Source organism: Gallinula chloropus, assembly GCF_964237585.1.
Source record: "Gallinula chloropus genome assembly, chromosome: 6".
Lineage (NCBI taxonomy): Eukaryota > Metazoa > Chordata > Aves > Gruiformes > Rallidae > Gallinula > Gallinula chloropus.
Genome location: NC_140091.1, coordinates 19073195 through 19091842, shown reverse-complemented (window position 1 = coordinate 19091842; position 18648 = coordinate 19073195). Strand labels below are relative to the sequence as shown.

Genomic DNA, 18648 nt, shown 5'->3' with positions numbered 1-18648 from the left:
CAGCTACACAAAACTGCAACATGGGGTCAGGAGTCTCCTAGAAATACTTGCACTCAAGTGAAGTAAAGTGTTGGCAAGCACTGGTTGCAAGGACTGTATCTTTTCCAGAGTGCTCTTGCTCTGTCTCTGACACTGAGGAACATGTCCCCAGATTCTCCTAGACTGTCCACTGGAGGGTCTACCCCTATCCACAGCACATGGCTCCATCAAAGCTTTCCAGGTCAAGCTACAAGGCTACTTATCTGGTGGCCATCTGGGACAAATAGAAGACAAAGTCTGTGGGCAATGTCCAACTCTGGATTGAGCAGAGAGGGCAGCAGCCTACTGATAACCAGAAATTCTGGCAATGTGGCCACCTCCCAGCTTAATTTTTGGCCATCTTCCTCATTTCCTCTCTTCACAGCCCAAATCTCACCCTCTGTAAGGAAATCGCACTGTTGAGTGGCGGGCAGTTTGGCACTGCCAAAATAACAGCAGCTGGTCTTCGCATGGCACAGCCCAGTGCCCTTTGCTGCTCTCCAGTGGGTCACTGTCAGGTCTGCCTGGACAACCGGGGATTTGCAGAGCCCAGGTTGCCTTGGTGTGGCTCAAACAAAATGCTCCATCACCAAGAAACCTTCCTTCCTTTCAGCTCTATCATGGAAAGAGAAAGCTCTTCAGCAGAATAGCTTTCTGTCCAGAAATGCCAAACGGCTGGAGCAGCCATTCAGAAATCCGTTTTATGGTCGTTTAGTTATGTGAGTCATCTGATCAGAGGAAAGAAACAAGCAACTGGGGCTGGGAAGCAGCCAGTTTGGGCTGAGAAACAACCCTGTGCAACTGGTGCAACCAAGAACGCACTTGCAATGAACTGCTGGGAACAATCTGCAGCTGAGGTTTATTTATCACAGATACACATCAGCGCTGCAAAGCAATAACTAAGTGTGCTAGCAGAACCAAGAGGCCATTCATTAACTGAGGCATTAGTAATGAAATGCTTCTCCCTGCTCCAGGCTCTGTGATGGTAGCTACAGGCCCAGCAATGATGGCCATCCTCCAGGAGGACTGGTGACATGAGAAAGGGTTCTTGGTGGTGGAAACCTGACCATGATCTCATGGAAGCAGCTGACCCATTTTGGGGGAATCTGGTGGCCCCAAACTACAGCTGGGCTTCAGAAAATCCTTGGACCCAGCCTTTGATGGACATTCAGCCACAGCACCACTAAATCGCAGAATCACAGAATCATAGGGGCTGGAAGGGACCTCCAACACCCCTGCCAAAGCAGAGTCCATAGGACAGGTCCTACAGGTCAGCGTCCAGACAGGTCTGGAATATCTCCAGAGAAGGAGATTCCACACCCCCTGGGCAGCCTGTCCCAGGGCTCCCTCACCCTCACTGTGAAAAAGTTCTTCCGCATGTTGGTGCGGAACTCCCTGTGTTCCAACTTGAGGCCATCACCCCTTGTCCTGTCCCCACGGACACTGAGAAGAGGCTGGCCATTTCCCCCTGTGTCCCACACTTCAGGCATTTATAAACATTAATAAGATCCCCTCTTAGTCAGTTGACAGCAAGCTGAAAAGTGTCACCACGCTGCAATAGCTCTGCATCCCCAGTGCCGAAGCCAACACGTGGGATCAGTGATGATGCCAGTAATTCATACAGCAAACCCCATGCCAAAACCAGGGAACCTATGTGGCTCTGTCACCATGACTCAGAAGGAGCAGAAATGGGCTCAACTCAGGCAAATGTCACTTGAGGAAGGAGCAGAGGGGATTGTGGCAAACCACCAAGGCTGGCTGTGCTGTCGCTACCTCAGTCCTTGGGCAAAATCCGGCAGCCACAGAAGGGTTGTATTTGCCTGGAAGATCTCGCAAGAGAAGAAGGACAAGCCTGTCTTCCTACAGCTGGAAACTGAGGCACAGCCAGGTTAGGTAGCACAACCAAAACCATGAAGGGATTTGGCTTCCATCATCGCTGTCACAAACCATGTCCAGAGGACACTAAGGTGCAATTTCACCAAGGCAATAGGGTTAACGGTCCTCTTCCACTGAAGAGCATCAGTGGGTCTTAAATGATGATGATCAAAGAAGGTCTCTGAGCCTTGAAGCAGTTCTGATCACCAGGAAGGCCAGGCAGGGATGCTGGGGCTGGCTGGTGCAGGGATGCAGGCAGGGGACCAGCCAGAGCTGCTGGCAGGGAAGAGCCCTTCTAGGTGTGATTTGCTTTTGCAGCCTTCCAATGCAGCAGAGTTTTTCCTTGAGCTTTGCTCCATATGTCATGACTCACTGGCAAAACAACGCCCGCCGCTTTGGCAGTTTCCATAGAATTCCAAGGGGGTTTGCCCATCCCGGCTGCGCAGGTCTGAAATGATTCCCAGATCTTGCGTGCAAGGTGGGGAGAGGACAGACAGGGATGGGATGGGGACGGGGATAGAGAGGCTCCCAGTTTCTCTATTAGGGCTAATTGCCCCCTCCTCTCGACCCGCCACAGCCCGTACCCCACCCTAAACAAATACAAGCTCCTATGGCAACACTTGTTGGGGAAACTTGACAGCTCATGCTCTGAATTACACTGGAAAAACACATGAGGGGAAAATAAAGAAATGACTAATTGGGCTTGAGGCTCAAGAGAGCCAGGCGTGGGGTCAGGGGATCACTGTCCCCGCTCCTTGCCCAGTGCCTACACAACATGGTAGCTTTGCCTCATCCAGGAGCTCCAGCTAGCTTTACCTCTGCAAGCAGAAAGAGCAGAGAAAGGTGCCAGTGGGTCACCCCTGAAGGCACAGGCACCCTCGTCCTTCCATCAGTCCCATTTTGGTCTTGCAAGCATCACAGTGAGGGAGGACACGGGCAGCGCTTTGTGCTAAGAGCAGGTGATGGGAGAGAGGAGAACCCACACAGACCTTCTGTTCAGCCTCTGCTTGAGCTGCGTGGCTCTACTGAAAGCAATGCTAAGGGTGGGAGAAGGAGGGTTTGCCCAGGTTGGCAACTCCCGGAAAGACCTGACAGTGCTTGGAAGGGGAAAAAAACCCCAAAAACCCCAATGTGTAACCCTGCTGTGGGATGTGAGCTGGAGAAATGGCCAGCTGGGTTCCAGTCACCAGGATACGCATCCTTTGGTGCAAGGGAAGAAAAGCACTGGTTCCAACGGCTCAGATAAACTTGGCGGGGTGGGGGGAATTAATAAAGGTAATTGCTGCAGCTGGCCCATGCCATATGAGTTGATAGGGAGCTGCTTGGCTAGGCAACACGCCACCAAGGCAAGCCAGCAAGCCAGGAATCTCCCTGCTCGTGCTATCCGTCTTGTTTATTCAGACAGGAGCCTCAGCAGGGCATGTGTTAGCATGTGGAGGCTCAGCATCTGGCACCACTGGGCCAGAGCCCTGCACTGCTGGCATAAAAATAGTAACCACGAACCAAGTGCTTGGCGATTTAAATAGGCTAACCCCCACAAAAAAAAAATCCCCACATGGTCTTGAAGCTGGGAGGGGAGGGAAGGGGAAGGGAGGGGAAGGGGAAAGGGAAGGGGAAGAGAGGGGAAGGGGAAAGGGAGGGGAAGGGGAAGGGGAAGGGGAAAGGGAGGGGAAGGGGAAGGGGAAGGGAAGAAGGGAAGGTTCAACGTGCACCTGGCCAGCCGTGTAACCAAATTGCAGCAAGGCTCACCTGCACTGCCACCAGGATGGTGCTCATAGCTAGAGAAAGCCCAGATCCCAGTCTCAGGGAAACAAGTCCAGCCTTAATATGCACAGTGATTCCCCCCCAGCCTTTGGGAGGGCACACAGGTCCTGGGCTTTGCAACTGTGCCAGTCCCAATCCAAGGAGGGTGCAGTTTGCTTCTAAGCCAGTGTGGATTTTGCCATCCTTTCATCCTTCCCTTTGGGCATCGCTGTTTTGGGCGTTAACCTTGGACCGAGGTGACCATGCATGACCCCGCAGCTGAGGAGGTGCAGGTGTTTTTGTCCTTCTAGGCTGTGGCTTTCAAAGCAGCCCCAGAGGAACAGGGGAGACAGGCAGGGACGGGACTTGGAGAAGCTGCTGCTGCCATCAGACCCACGGCTCACGCATCAACTTTGGTTTCATCACTGTTAACGCTGCTCTTGCAATGGATGAGTCATTAGTGGTGGAAAGATCAGTTGGAGGAGACAGGAGGGAGACACAGGAGAGGCAGGGACAGGGCTAGGCTATGAAGCTCTGCTGGGGAAGTGTCCTCCAGGAGCTTTGCAAGGTCTTCAGGAGCAAGTCCCCAAAGGCATCAGCACCGGTAAATGAAAAAGCAGCAGCTGTGTCCTCAGCACAGCTGGAAACCCCAGCTGGGCTGGAGACAGGGGGTGAAACCTAGAGCAGGGCTCAGAACTGTGGCATGTGAACCTGGGGCTGGAGAAGCCATGTCACAGGAGCACATGGCAGGGGGAGCAGGCAGAGGTGCAGGGGGTAAGCACAAAAAGGCTGCAGAAGTCCTTAGCCAGAGGTAGGCAGAGAGCAGCTTCTCCCTGCGGATACCTCTCCCTCCTTCCCACCACAGCCACCAGCCAGGATGTTTCAGAGAGATCTGGAAGGTCCCTGGCAGGACTTGAAGAGTACCCAAAGCCTAACTAAAAGTCTAGTGCACCTAAAACCCCTACACATCCACCACCCCAGGGTGCCTGGCCATTCCCCCTCCCATCCCTTCACACCATCAGTCCTCTACGGCAAGAGTGGGGCTGGCACCAGTCCCTTTGGCCGCAGACATGGCAGGAGCTGGTGAAGGCGATGCTATAGGACAGTGTCCCCAGCACACATCCCCTTCCCTGCACACACGCTGGTGAGGCAGGGAGCCCGGCCATTCTTGGCTCCTCCAGCTTGCCCAGGGAAGTTGACTGGGAATGCAGACTGTGGGAGGAAACGACAATGTTCATTGTTTGGGTTAAATATTTTTCTTGGCCCTCTCTCTGTTGCAGTGTGTCTTTTTTTTTTCCTCCTCCCCACCCCCCACCCCCCCCTTGACACCCCCAGCGCATTCGCTTTCCCTCTCTCCTTCCCGAGGCTCTCTGGCACTCAGGGAGGAAATCATCTCTGAAAAAAACACACGAGAGGGACGGAGAGGGAACAGGCCTGGCTCCTGTTCAAAAGGCTTTTTGGGATGCCTCACTGCCCTGAGCCACACAAAGCAGCGAGCGAGTGTGACCTGGCCCATGGCAGCAAGGGAGGCAGGGCGAGCACCGCTCAGAGGAAGAGAGCTCTCAAAATTTGCCAACAGTCACCTGGGATCAAGAGAAACAAATTCCCCATCCACGTTTTAAACATTTGTGTCCCCCAAGCCTCTCCTGAGTGACTTTTGGACCATGGAGACTGTCTACCAGTGACAAATGCCTGCAGGATGGCTTGCTAGGAAACATTGTGGACCTGTCCCATCACCTCAGAAATGGACAGAAGGCAAAATGGAGTTGTACCAGTTGTTTCCGACCCTGCTGGTGTCTCTGAACCACTCACTTGTCAGCTCAGACTGCTTTTGTCACACCTCAGGTCTTCAGGAATGGCTGCTCTAGCTCCAACATCTTCCTCACTCAGAGAACAGAGGCTTGTTGCTTGAGAAAGTACTCCATGTGCTCTGAGGAACATTTCAAAGAAAGGGGTGAGAAGCAGGAAGGCAGTATCCTGCCTGGTTTCAGTGCCTCATACTGCCATGCCGAAGGGCAGCAGCTGCCCAGCTCCCAGCAGTCCCAGTATGTAGCTTTAGGTGTTCTTCAGGACACTTTGGACATGAATTTCCTGCAAACATCTGGGGATTGAGTTTGAACAGGATCAGTGGCTGAGGGGGATGATGAGGTTAGCTAGCTGCTGGGTCTCCAGCCCGGATGTTGCTGTAGAGGGCTGTACTGTGAGAGCAGGTCCTTGTCTTCATGGTGTCTGAAAGTGCTTCTGTGTCCTAGGCTGGGACTTGGTTTGGGGACACTTCTGCTGAAGTGCCTATGCAGTACTTCGGGCTACTGAGTGGGGATATGTTCCTTCTCCTCCACCCTGCTCAGCAGAGAGCAATCCGGAAAGGGCTTTGCACAGTCCATAGGGGCAGGACAGGGACGTAGGCGAATATCACATCAGAGCAGGTCTTCGCTTCCATAAAAACATTTCTGTCCATGATCTGTCCATGGCAGGACCCTCAGCCTCATTCTTCTTGCACCCTGACCTCAGCGCTAACAGGAGAAGAAAAGCAGAAAGCAGGGAAGGACAAGCAAACTGGAGCACAGGAAGATGCTCCATATGCGTGTCAGTAGCACTCCTGGCAGGCACAGTGGCTCCCAGAGGTGGGTCCCCAACTCTCACAGCTCCCGGGGCTGCTGCCGTGCACACGTTGAGAAGCCATGACTTCCTGTGCCAGGAGCACCAGGCTGTGATCCTGCCCTCAGCAGCTCGCCCGCTGCCACGGATCACATCTGCCAAGCCGTTAGTGCAAAATATGTTGCAGGATAGAACGGGTTATGGAAAACAAGCCCTGAAAACCACAAGGGCCTCCTGACCCACTTGTATCTGGTTTCTGCCAAGTTCTTGTTACAGATCTTAAACAGAAAGAAAAACAATGTACGAAGGATGAAGGAGCTGAAGGGGAATTAATATTCGTGCTGGAAGAGCGTTTGGCTGGGCTGCGCTCGGGGATGTTTGTTGATTATCAGAAGTGACTCATTGTTTTTTATTTCAGTGGGTGCTTTCAGTGACTTTTCGCTCCCTCAGTGTCACCGGCTACATGGTGGGAGAGGGGACAGCAGGATGTGGACAGGGACAGAGGGATGACACCTGAGCTGGAGAAGGCAGGGAAGAAGCCACAAGTAGGGGATAATGTGGCTTGGAGAAGCTAAGCCTGCTCCTGCCTCTTTGGGTCTCCACCACTGGTAATGTGCTTGGATGGTCCTACCCCTGCCAAAAGGCTTTTGGGGTCTCTGTAAGTCCTTGCAGGCAGGAAAGGTGTGCTTGCACTGTGTCCCTGCATCGTGCTGGTGTGCGATCATCTTACCTCCCTCTGCTTCGTCTCTTAAGAAAACGAGGTGCCTGTAGTTGCCCTCTGTGTGTGTGTGGAGGGGACAGGCCTTCTCACAGTTTAGGAAACTATTTTTCCTAAAACCTCCTTCTGAGATTTTTGGAAGAGCAATAGATTTCTTTGGGTTCATCCCTTGCTAAGCAGCCTGTGCTGCTGATGCCAAAAGTAGCATGAAGACATGCCCAGCAGAAAGCTCTTGCCTTCCACCTCCCCAGCATGAAAAGCTTTGCCTTCATCAGCCAGGGGCCAGCTCTGAGCCACAAGTGACCACTAGCCGCTCTCCACACTCCTCATAAACCGCCCCCCCATCTGTATGTGCCACATTAGACACAGTGGAAGATACAGCCCCGCCTGGTGCTTTTGGCATCTACTCATGGGCCTGATGTCCCCCAATTTAAAGCTATCCTCACCCCTGCAGCCTCATGTGGCAGTGCTCGAGGTGCTTCCCTTCACCTCTCTGAAACGATCCCCTTGCCAGTCTCCGTGAGTGCTCCCTGGCTCCGCATCCACCTCCAAGACTTGGCAGACCTCCAGCCATCTTCTGCTCTCCAAGCTGAACAGTCCCAGCTGGTTTAGGGTCTCCTTGAAGGGCATCCATGGCATCCCCATAATAATTTTGATTGCTTTTTCCAACTCCGCTGCATCCTCTGGAGCTGACACGTCGTGTCCTATCCAAAATTTGAGTGGTCCGGGTGATTCATGGAGTTCTGCTTAGTCACATGGATCCCACGGGCTTTAGGCTTTGGAGACCCCTGAAGCAGCAGCAGTCCTTCCTCTTGCCTGCTTGCAAGAGCAGTGGTCACACCCAGCAGCATCCTCTCAGCGCTTTCAAAGCCAGGCGGCAGACGGAGGCACAGCGCAGGCTGGATAAAGGTGTCATGAAACGCTCCCACGGGGACGAGAGCCTGGAGGGCAAACGGTGTGAGCATCGCAAGAGGGTGACTGAATTCTGGCTGTGCGGCGACACCTAGCTGCTCTAAAGAGCCTTCTTGGAGAAGCCGGTGTGCTTGTAGTCCTCATTGCCTTAAGCCCCAGGAGAGCAGAAGAGCATCTCTTGGAGCGGAGCATCTCACCAGCATCTGATTTCCCATGCAGAGTTTTGCTATGATATGAAAATCAGAGCTGTGTATCTGGAAGGAGGGACAACCAAGGGGTCCCAGCCCCATCGATGCTGAAGTAGGTCCCTGCAGCTGGCCCTAGGTGCAGCACTTCGCCCAGGGAGTGAGTCACACCCTGTTTCCCATCACATTAAAGCACAGAGGGACCCTGATTTTAGATGAGACTTCCCTCTGTCCCTACTTGCATATGCCCTCAAAGGGGTTAATCCCGGCTGACGAATTCTGGACACTAGCCACAGACGTGCAGAGCGAGGGGTTTGTGTATGCTGGTGGGAAGAGCCAAGGATCATTTGGGGTCCTTGACTACCTGTTGGATCGAGAGACTTGAGAACAACTTGCAACCACAAACACACTTCAATCCCTATCTCATAATTTCCATTGCAATACCTCAGGAAAACCACAAAACAGGGAACGGATTAGTGTTTTATGACTGTGATAACATGACCAGCAGCACGCAAAAGGGCAGTGAGACCTTTTCCTCATGTGGGGAAGACCCAAGATGTTCCCAGCAGCTCATGCTCACAACAGCTTTCTGGTATGGCCCCTCTTTACCCAGGAGGGAAAGTCTCTGCATGTTCCCCCAACACATGGGCAAAGCCAACATCAGCTGGAGAAACCACGGAGTCACATCAGGGAGGAATTTCTACCCTACCTGGCAGACCACAGCTGTAGAGCTCTTGTCTATCTCCTACCATGGATCCAGCTCTGCCTCCAAAGCTTGCTGCCTTAAATCCCCTGTGACTCTTTGCTGCCTACACACTACGGTGAAAGAGTTGGAGGTGAGGTCAGTGTGTTGCAGAACATATTTGCTGCCCACGTTCACCGTGAGCATTCCAGGAGCAGCCCAACTTCCCCTGGATGTACTGGAGCAGGACAGTGGTGGTTACTCCACCCTGTGATTAATACCAACGATGTCTTAACACAATGATGGTAAAATAAGCACACTTTTTCACCCAAACCACAGCCACAGCATGAGCCATGGGGGCCCCTGGGGTGGGAGATAGAGGGTTGCAGAGCTGGGGAGCTGCACAGACGAGGAGATGCTCTGTAGCAGCTGTATTCATGCATGGACTATTTTGGACCACGACAGGAATAGTTCAAGGGAGCAACCTGGAACACACTATGTGCTGTCTCCACGTGCTGCTTCCTTCTCTGCAGCCAACACCCTCACTTGCTCTTGGGCACAGGAGGAAGACAGCTAAGATGTTGTCACCTCGAGATGGCTTAGGAGAACCTGCCCCAGATGCTGCAAACACCTCCCTCCCAGCAGCCAAGCACATCACTGGGACTGCAACCACCCCCTCCCAAACTACAGCGGGCAGGAGAGTTTTCTCTTCCCCTCCAGTCCCCTTTCCACCCAGCCCCAAGCCCCCTCCTCTCCCCCCTCCCCAGTGCTGCCATCTGGTTTTCTACTGATGGCAGGGGATGAGATGTTCCACTGGCCCTTGAGAGGCCAAGCATGCTCACTGCTAACTCGTATTCCTGATGGGCTCCTGGAAGGGTTTGCATCCCTCCCTCCCTCCCTTGCTCGCTGAACTATGTGCCTCCTTGCTCCAGGGATGGGGAGCTTGGCAAGGCACAGCGCAAGACCGGGAGGCAGATGGACGACTAGATTAATGGAAAGAGAAGGGAGGTGGAGAGAAGAGTGAGACGGATGAGCCGTCAGGCTGATGCACTGCCAGCATGCGATAAAGATGAGCAGGAATCCCTCTAATGCCATTGTGTGGTGGCCTGAACTTTTCAACGTGAGGCAGAGCTCCAGCTGGGCTGGGGAAGTTCAGGTTTGGGCTACTGCTGCCATGCCCCAGCTTGGAGTGGCTCCACCAGGGAAAGGTGGTATGAGCAGCCTGGACTGGACTTCTCTCACATAGGGTTGTTCCCCTCACTGAGACACAGAGATGAGAAAACTTCCTCGATTAACACATGCTCAGCAGCCAACAGAGACACAGCAGCATCTCTGAGGGGTGACTCGGACCTGACCTGACACAGAGTTTTCTGGAAGAGTGTTCTGCTGCCCAGAGGAGAGCAGGGGCTAGGATCCTAAAGCAAGTGACTACTGCAAAGTGAGGAGTAAGTGGGACTAAGATGGCCCACAGACATGGTGAATCAAGCTGAACCACACCAGGCCGAGCCGGGGCAGAACATTTCTCATGTAGGTAAATGAAGGGGAGAAAAAGAAAACGAGAAATGGCAGTGGGGTGTCATGCAGAAAGGACAGACTGGAGTTTATATTCCAGCTCTACCTGACTCCTGCTGTGTGATGTCCCTGCATCCCACAAGAGAAGGGGTCCCAAGTGAAATGGCCTGTGTGAATTGCAGTGCTTTTGGTCACAAGGATGGAGGCAGGTGAGGTACAGGAATGAGGGTGGAAGCAAGAGACAGATGAGGTAGGAACAACATTCAGGGCATTTTTTGTGGTCAAACAAGGGGGCTGGTAACACCTTCCTTCTTCCCAGTGCTGAGCCATAGATCCCAGAGGAAAAGTTTGAATGTGACCGTCTTGGTAAGAGTTATTCTTCATGGCAAGGCAACGACTACCATAAAACACATGTTAAAAGAGAGTTATCTCAGAAGATCTGGCTTACCAGTCCAACCTTAACAAACACAATCAGAAGAAAACCCAAACAAAAAGAATAATCAATGACACATACACAAGAAACAAGGAGGATGAGAAAAGGGAGGAGATGGCTGCAAGTTGTACCGAAAGGGAGAGCATCTGGGTGAATGAAACTCTCAGGATGGATCTTCATTAGTATTACAGTGAGCGACTGTGACCTTAAAAAATAGGCCTGCACCAATGAAGTTGTTAATGAGGAAGAGGGCATTGTTCCACAGAGGAGGATTGGGATATCTGACAAAGGGTTAGATGACCTGAAAGACTAGGGAGAGAAGCAGGGTGACATGCACTTGTGTAAAACCGAAGGGCAAGCTCTTGTACCGATGGTAAAACATCTGCTGCTAGCTTGGAGCTCATCAGTTGGAAACAAAGGAGGTAGAGAAAGATCTGGGTGTACTTGCTGACCTCAGGATATCTCTGAGCTGCCAGACTGATGCAATGGCAGAAACAGCAGATACAGTCCTGGGTCCTATCAAAAGAGACATTTGCAGCACAGGGAAGCTTTATACAGGGCTTTGGTGAGACCTCAGCTGGAAGATTATGTACTGCTTGGTCATTCCCAATGACAGATTAATTGAAAGCAGAAAAGACATTAAAAAAAGTAAGTCTACGAGGGTGATGGAGGGCACAGTCCCTCCATCTTCTTTCTGGTACTCAATCATGAAAGCCCTCCATAGAAGGCAGCATCCTGTTCCCCGTACCCGCAGCCCCTGCCTTGCAGTAGGGGTGCACAGTGCAGCCACCGAGTTTGGAAAATAACCGCCACACCTTCTGCTGACCTTAACGTTTCCTTCCTGGAGACGTGTGCCGTCCCCCTGTCCCCCCACAACATCGCCCCTTTCCCCCATGCTTGGGTCAGCAAAGAGCTGAGCTAGACAGAATCAGTGAGCGGGAACAATCATTTGCATTGAAATGAGCACAGGGAAAAAAAATAGAAGATAATAATAATAATAATAAAAGGAAAAAACCCCAGCAAAACCCAAAGCTATTTTTGGTGCGCAAACTTCATTTACATTTTCCTTTTTGGTAAAAATCCCAGCATACAACATTCCAAAATACACTCCCCCCCCTTTCCCTCCCCTTGCTTTTTCCTTTTATCCTGAATCATAATAACAACTAGTGCTTGACAAAGGCTGCCTATTTTTAATTTCCTTTGCGAACTGACTCCAGGGCTGCCTATGATTTTTTCTCCTGCCTGGTCACTATTCAAAGCAAAATGAGCAGCTAACCGATTTCTGCAAGGAATTCTTTGTCTGCAGATTTTTCAGGAGCGGTATGTTTTGCATGTACGAGGCTGGAAATCTGACTTGTTTTGGTTGGACGTGTGAGTCACGCAGGGCTTTTCTGGATCTGCGTTACTCTAGAATTGCAGTTCTGGTTAAGGAAATATTCAGGCTTGGAGTCAGCATGGGCTTTTTGGGGATACCCCTTGCCAGTGAAATCCTTTTTGCTAGAACATTCTTCCTAGGCCGGCCAAGGAAATGCGGTGTTCCATAGGTCTCATTCACCAGCATTGCCCTGGCTGTGGGGGACCGTACCCAAGGATGTTTGCTCTGGGCCCTCTGCTCAGCTGGCAAAGCCAGCTCAGAACAAACACAAAGCCAAAGCCATCCGGCTTTGTCCTGGAGCAAGTCTTCATGGCCAGGAGCTCTCCTGCAAGGAGCAGGTAGCTCGTGCTGGGTGCAGCGCGGAGCAGGGCGGGTCTTACCTCACATGACTGGATGCAGTGAATGACGGAAGGGTCTGGGTACCACTGCAGCCTGCCTGTGCACACAATATGCTGAGGAGGGAAGGAGAAAAGAACCGTCAGGCGAGGTGGCAGAGGGAAGGCAACACAGCCACCCATGCTTTCTGGAGGTGGAGGGTCTCTTGGCACTGCCGGGACCCCTCTGCACCTCTGCCTAGCAAGAGACCATTGGAAGACTGTCAAACCCAAGGCAGCTGTGCCTGGGTACATTGCTCAAGGCAGATGCTAGGCAGACACACTCTGTATGTCATATATGTGTCATGTACATAGACATGTATGTGCCATATATATAGATACACAGCTGGGAGAGGATGGAGGAAGATGATGGGGAGCACCGAACTACCAGGTTTGGCTGGCAGTGCCACCTCACTGTGGTCAACTCGGCCACCAGCTGCTGCTAGGAGGAAGCCACTCAGGGCCACAGCGGGCTGAAGCCTGCTGTTACCCCTCCACGTGATGCTGGAGTCAGGTTCTGAGAACCAGGTCCCAGGGAGGACTTGCCCCCCCCCAGACCTGGCCCAAAGCAGATACCCCAGGCTCCCGTCCATGCACAGGCCTGAGGTTATCACCAGTATTTACGAGGCACAAACTTGGCTGCTGCTGCCAACTGCATGCGAGAGCGAGATGTGGATGGCTCAGTGGTTTCATCATGCTGGAACGCGTGTTGAGTGGGGGTTTGTGGAGAGCACACATGATTACACGGGGGGAAGAAAAGCCCCACTGCACATGCAATTTCCTCCTTGTAAAGCTCGGGCAGGCTTTGAAATCTGAGGCCCTGTAAAAAGCTGGCCTGTGGAAGCGTCCTAGGATGTCCTTCATAGCACAGGAGTTGTACGGAGGGGCACGTTAGGCTTGAAACGTGTAGCAGCAGGCACAACCTGCCTGGGGGAACTGTACTGTTGAGGATGAGATGGGGCTGGGGGAAGGGGTGTTTCGGGGGGGGGGGTCCTGGCCCTCCTCAGCCAGTGCAGACCCTGTCAGATGGGGCAGAGCCGTAGGATGCCATCTGAGCTAGCCGATTCCTGCTCAGCCTGGGGGACATTTGCATCCTAACCCCACTGCCATGGTTCATATGACATTTTGGAGCAGCTTAAATTATAATTTTAGCATACTCATATTAGCACCCCTTATTCTGGGCTGGGAGGTAATTGCAGAGGGACAAACCTGCCTGGCTGTGGGATGCAATGAGACAGGGCTGAAAGCAAAAACGGGACTGTGCCATCCCCACGAGGCCCCTAAAGCTCTCTGGGTGGCTCGCTCCATCCTCTCCATCCCCCTGGGAGCACAGCAGCTCCTGGGAATGGCAAGCTGTTGGAAGAGCAATGTGGGGAACAGTGGCAGGAAGGAAAACAAGATAGTCCAGGGAGAGAGCTCCTGGCAAGGGGGAGCACTGCTTCTTAAAATAACATCTTCCCTCCCTCCCTCCTCCTCTTCCTCCTCCCTTGCACGAGAGCCCACAGTGGCAGGGAAAGGGAAGCTGAATGCCACCGCCTCGACGGGCCAAGCCACCCAATCCCTCAAAGGCGAGGACTCCTTCCAAGGCTTATGCTTAACCATCCCACACGCTCTGGGCGCCCTCACCCCCCCCACACACCCCCGGCAGCGATCCGTCACGGGTCTGATTCAAGGCGACGTATGGTAGTATCCACAGGCACGACGCTGGGCCTCCTGCGGTTTCCCAGGAGGAGGGGAAAGCGTTTGGATGGGAGCACTGGCTCCTGGGAAGATTGTTTGCTTTTCTTTGTTCCACCTCCTTCTTTATGCATCTTGGAGTTTGGGTTTTTTTTTTAAGAAATATTACCGACGGAGCTGCTTTTTGGGAAAGTCACGGCATTAGGATCCAAACTATTCGAGCTATTCGAGCTGTTTCATCTACAAAATGAGTAAGAGATGAGGAGGGAGAGGCTCCTCCATTCCAGAAGCAGAGGCAAGTGGCCGGCCAGCGGGTCCTGGCAGGCAGAGACACCTTTCAGCTGACAGTGCCCTGCCTCCTCCCTGGCAGGGAGATGCCTGCTTGGGGTTGCATCACTGCTGCCAAGGAATCTGGGACCCAGGCTCAGCTTTTTGCTCTCCCAGCATGCTGGCTGACAATAACAGCAGCTTAGCAGGTTTAGGCATGTGGCACGTCCTGAAAAGTCAGTGGGATCCCTGCATTTAACTTCGTTCATTGTGGTATCCTGTGAGTCCTTGAAAGCTGGCTCGGGAGCTGATAACTTGTGCTGAACTTTGGTACAGGAGAGCCGGAGGCAGCGCAGTAGTGTCCGCAGGGGAGGGAAGAGGAGGAAGAAGCCAGGGGAGGGAGGAATATGGTTTATGAGGAACAGCGGGTACCTCCAGAGCATGCAGCCTGGGCAGCTCCTTGGAGAGGGCCAGCCAGCCCCAAGCTCACTTATGCTTCTTGTCTTTCCAAGTCTTACCCTTCTTCACCCAAGGCAAAGAGATTTTGGTTAAAAAACCCCACCAAATAGAGAGGAGGAGGGCTCCCCTCTGCGCTGCCAGCGAACCCCCTGCTAGAGGAATCCACCTCTCCATTTACCTGGACTCTGGTGGGCTGCAGTCGGTGATCCATTGTCTCCGCAGTTACGTTTTCGGGCAGTATGACAGGGTCACTGGGAGGTATGATACAGGAAGGTACACACACAGCACCTGAGGGAGAAGAGAACACCTTGAGGACTCCCTCCGGAACCAGGCAAACATGAGTTACAGGAAGGCACCAGACCCAAACATGTAGGCCCCTCAGTGAGGGTGAGGCAGGCATAGAGGAGACCTTCCCCAACCAGGGATGACCATTCCTCCCCCAAATCCTAAATTATGCAAAAGGCAACTCCCTTCTCCTGGATGAGAGGAAAATTGAACATGCCCCGAGTGATGGATTCAAGCCCCAGTGGCAGGACATGGGATCCAGCATGAAAACAAGCCCAGCCTGGATGCTGTGGGATGTTTGTTGACAAGTGAGGAAGCATCTTTCATAGCTTTTCTACCACGCTGAGTTTCCACTGCCTTCCTATGACCCAACAAGAAAATAAAGCTTCAAAATCCATGTTGGGGAACCAGCTGGACTCCAGGTATGTCCAAAGCTTAAACTTAGCAGGCTTTACCCTTGGACATGCCTCAGCCTGTTTTGTCCAGACCCAGATGACTGCTGTGGGGTTTTCGGAGCTGTGTGGACTTTGCTGAAGCATCCTGTCACGTAGGATGCCAGGTGAGATGCAGCAACTGTGACTGAGCATTGCAGCTTTTCCTGAAGGCACAAAGTGACCAAGTTCCAGAGAAAGAAACAGATGCTTCGGTCCCTCACCTGGTGGCAGTGCCCTGTTACACATAACTGTCACTGTGGCTTTTACCCAGGAGCTGCCACATCAGCCATGCAAACTGTCAGTAGCAAGTGGAGAGAGCTCCATGGGGGTAGAGAATGGGAAAATTACTGCAAAGGGCTGGGTTTGCCCTGGAGACAAGTTTCTGCTCCTTCTGAAAAGGGAGATGCTTGTGCTGGAGCCAGTGTTAGCTTTGAGTCTCACCCGTGACCACATGCGCAAGGCTAAAGCCGCCCCTGGCTCTGTGTTTAGAAAGAAGATGAAAGAGAAAACAGGATATTTTTTTTTCATGGATTTAGTGGGGGTTGGTAGAAGAAGAAGTGTCATTGTGATCTCTGAGAGGGCTGAGTCAACAAAAGGTTTAGCTTTCGCCTGCCCTCACCTATGCCATGTCCCTCTTCGCACTTGTACTCCACAAAATTCAGCTCAGGGGGTGGCGGGCACGTTCCCCATAAGCTCTCGCACAGCTTGAACTCCTCTGTCCATAAGCCCTCCTTGGTGCAGATGATGGGAACCTGCAAAGCAGAGGGAGAGCAGCTGGCATTACTCCTGGCAGTGGCAGCTGCAGGGCTCGCCCTGCCTGGATGCTGCCCAGCTTTGGAGGCAGCAAAATACCAGGACCACCCCCTCCCTCCTGCCAGGGAAGCCCGGAGAGAAGCTTTCCAGGACTTATGGTCCAGCCATGGGTGCTTTGCATTACCAACCTCAAAGCAAATTGTTTTCCAGCCGCTGCTAGACCACGCTTCTTTTGGCAAAAACCTTTCTAGCAGGCTGGATGCAAGATCTGGATTCAAGAGCCTGGCAGGTGGCAGTCTCCATCCCCAGACAAGTTTCTTGGTCAGCAAACTTGCTGCAGTGAGGTTGCCCATCATCCCAGGTGAATGCGCCTGCAGCAGCACCCAAAACCTACTGGAAACCCTCTACTTTTGCTTTCTGACCGTTGTCACTGAGGACAAGCAGGCTTGCCTAGGTTCACCGATTTGTCAAGGAGGAATCAGGGTGCAGGAGAGCACCCCAAGTCAGTGCTGCACACTATGCCGTGGTCAAAAGCAAAAGCTTTGGGTCTGTGGAGCAGCTGCAGTTTGGTGGTACCAGGGCATTTGACACAGGGATGGCTGAGCTACCACAGGGCCCTTCTGCACAGCGGACCATAGGGGTCCCTACTGTCTTCTGGTGCACCGAAGCACAACACTTGGCTGATCTCTGCCTTCCCCCCAAAGTCACTCACCTGATGTCTCTGCGGCTCACAGTTGAGGACACACTGGCTGTCCAGCTCAAAGCCCTGGGTACAGTTGTACATGCCCTCAAAGACAGGGGGTGGGGCCTCACACACCACAGGGACGCAGTGTCCCTCTTCCCACTGCCCGCTTTCCAGGCATTGGATCTTCAGGAACTTCCTGGGGAAACACAGACACAAGGCTGGGCTATAGCCCCCTCAAATGCACCCCACATTGGCTGTATCGAGCATCCCCACAGAGGCACAAGCAGCCTGGAGACATCTCTCCTAGAGCACAACTAAGCCCCCCACCATGTGGGTCTATCCTGTGCCATCCCACCCCTCACCACAGGCAGGTCCACCATTACCCAGGACCTTTTCTTCCCCTCGCTGGGGAAGGGGGAGCAATCGCACTGATTTAGGAGCACTGGCCACTTTTTCCTTGCACTCAGCACCCCGTAGCTCCCCGCCTCTCTGTCCTGCAGCCCCCATGGGTCCTGGGCTGCTTTGTCCCACTGCCAGTAGCTACATACTTTGCTGGATGGAGTGAGCCTCCACCAGTAAATCCTGCTGGCCTGTGCCCAGCTCCTCCTGAGGCTCCTCTTTGTACTCCAGCCAGATCTGTCAATCCTACTCTTGCCGAGGGTCTGTCATACCGCAGCAGACTGATACCATCCTGGACTGCTAAAACAGCCCAGGCGTAAACTACTTGCCAAAAAACTGATGAAAAAGAAAGGAAGAAAAAGTCCAGGAGCAGAGCCCACCCGCTTTTCAGTCTCCTGTCCTTGGCAGGGATGGAGACATTGCATCCTTTGCACAGAGGCATTAAAACCCCATGAGGCATGGGGTTAGCTGGGGACTGCTCTCAGAAAGGGATGTCACTGTGACCCCGGAGTCTGACACACAGATGACAGCATTGATGGGTTTTACCTAAGCCAGTGTTGATTTCTCTCTCCTTAATGAGACTTTTTCCCTCCTCCCTCCCTCCCATCCTTCCTTACTGGACAGCCTGCTCCAGCTGCCTGCCACTTCCCTCTCCCACCACTGGTGCCAGCAGGCAAGGCTCCAGGCTATGTACAGGGGGGGTTACTGGGTTAGAGAAACCCCATGGGAGGCACTAAATCGCTGAGGTGGGCTTTGTGTCGGACAACCTGGCTGCCCCCTCCAGTTTTGGTGCAGGGTCAGACAACTTGGTGCAGCGAAGGGACCCCGTCTGCATTCCACTGCCAGGTCCAATGGCCACCCCTGTTACACTTCTCCTGGGAACTCCTGGACAGGAAATTCAGGAGCCTTTTGAAACAATCTCACCTTTTCTTGTTATTATTTGCAGCTCTTAGAGATTCTCATTCTCCCTTCAAAAATCAGGGATCTGTTTTTCCTGGAGGCTGTGCAAAGGGGACAGAGGGATTCTGCTGTGGTGGATACAGGCTCCAGGGAAGGGTACGTGACAGGTCCCCATCCCAGAATGGCATCGCATCTTCCCTCCCACCAGGAGCACAAGCAGCCGTAGTGTGGCCTCCTCGGCAGCAAGTGGTGCAGCAAAGCTGCTCTGAGAGCATTGGCTTTGAATTGACCAAACAGAACAGCAGCTACTTAGGATTTGGGAAGGGTGGTACGGAGGAGCAAGTCTGGATCCCATTGTGGGCAT

The 18648-nt window shown here is 52.9% G+C and overlaps 1 protein-coding gene across 1 annotated transcript in view; it reads right to left on the bottom strand.

The window, feature by feature from the left end:
- The window catches only part of PAPPA2 (pappalysin 2), a gene marked incomplete at both ends in the record, with an annotated part of 84182 nt that overhangs the window by 2841 nt on the left and 62693 nt on the right, over nucleotides 1–18648 (bottom strand). Inside the window, 4 exons of the mRNA XM_084266572.1 lie at nucleotides 12432–12503; nucleotides 15007–15116; nucleotides 16167–16299; nucleotides 17013–17181. Coding sequence (XP_084122698.1) covers nucleotides 12432–12503; nucleotides 15007–15116; nucleotides 16167–16299; nucleotides 17013–17181 — 484 coding nt within the window. The remainder of the gene's footprint in view (nucleotides 1–12431; nucleotides 12504–15006; nucleotides 15117–16166; nucleotides 16300–17012; nucleotides 17182–18648) is intronic.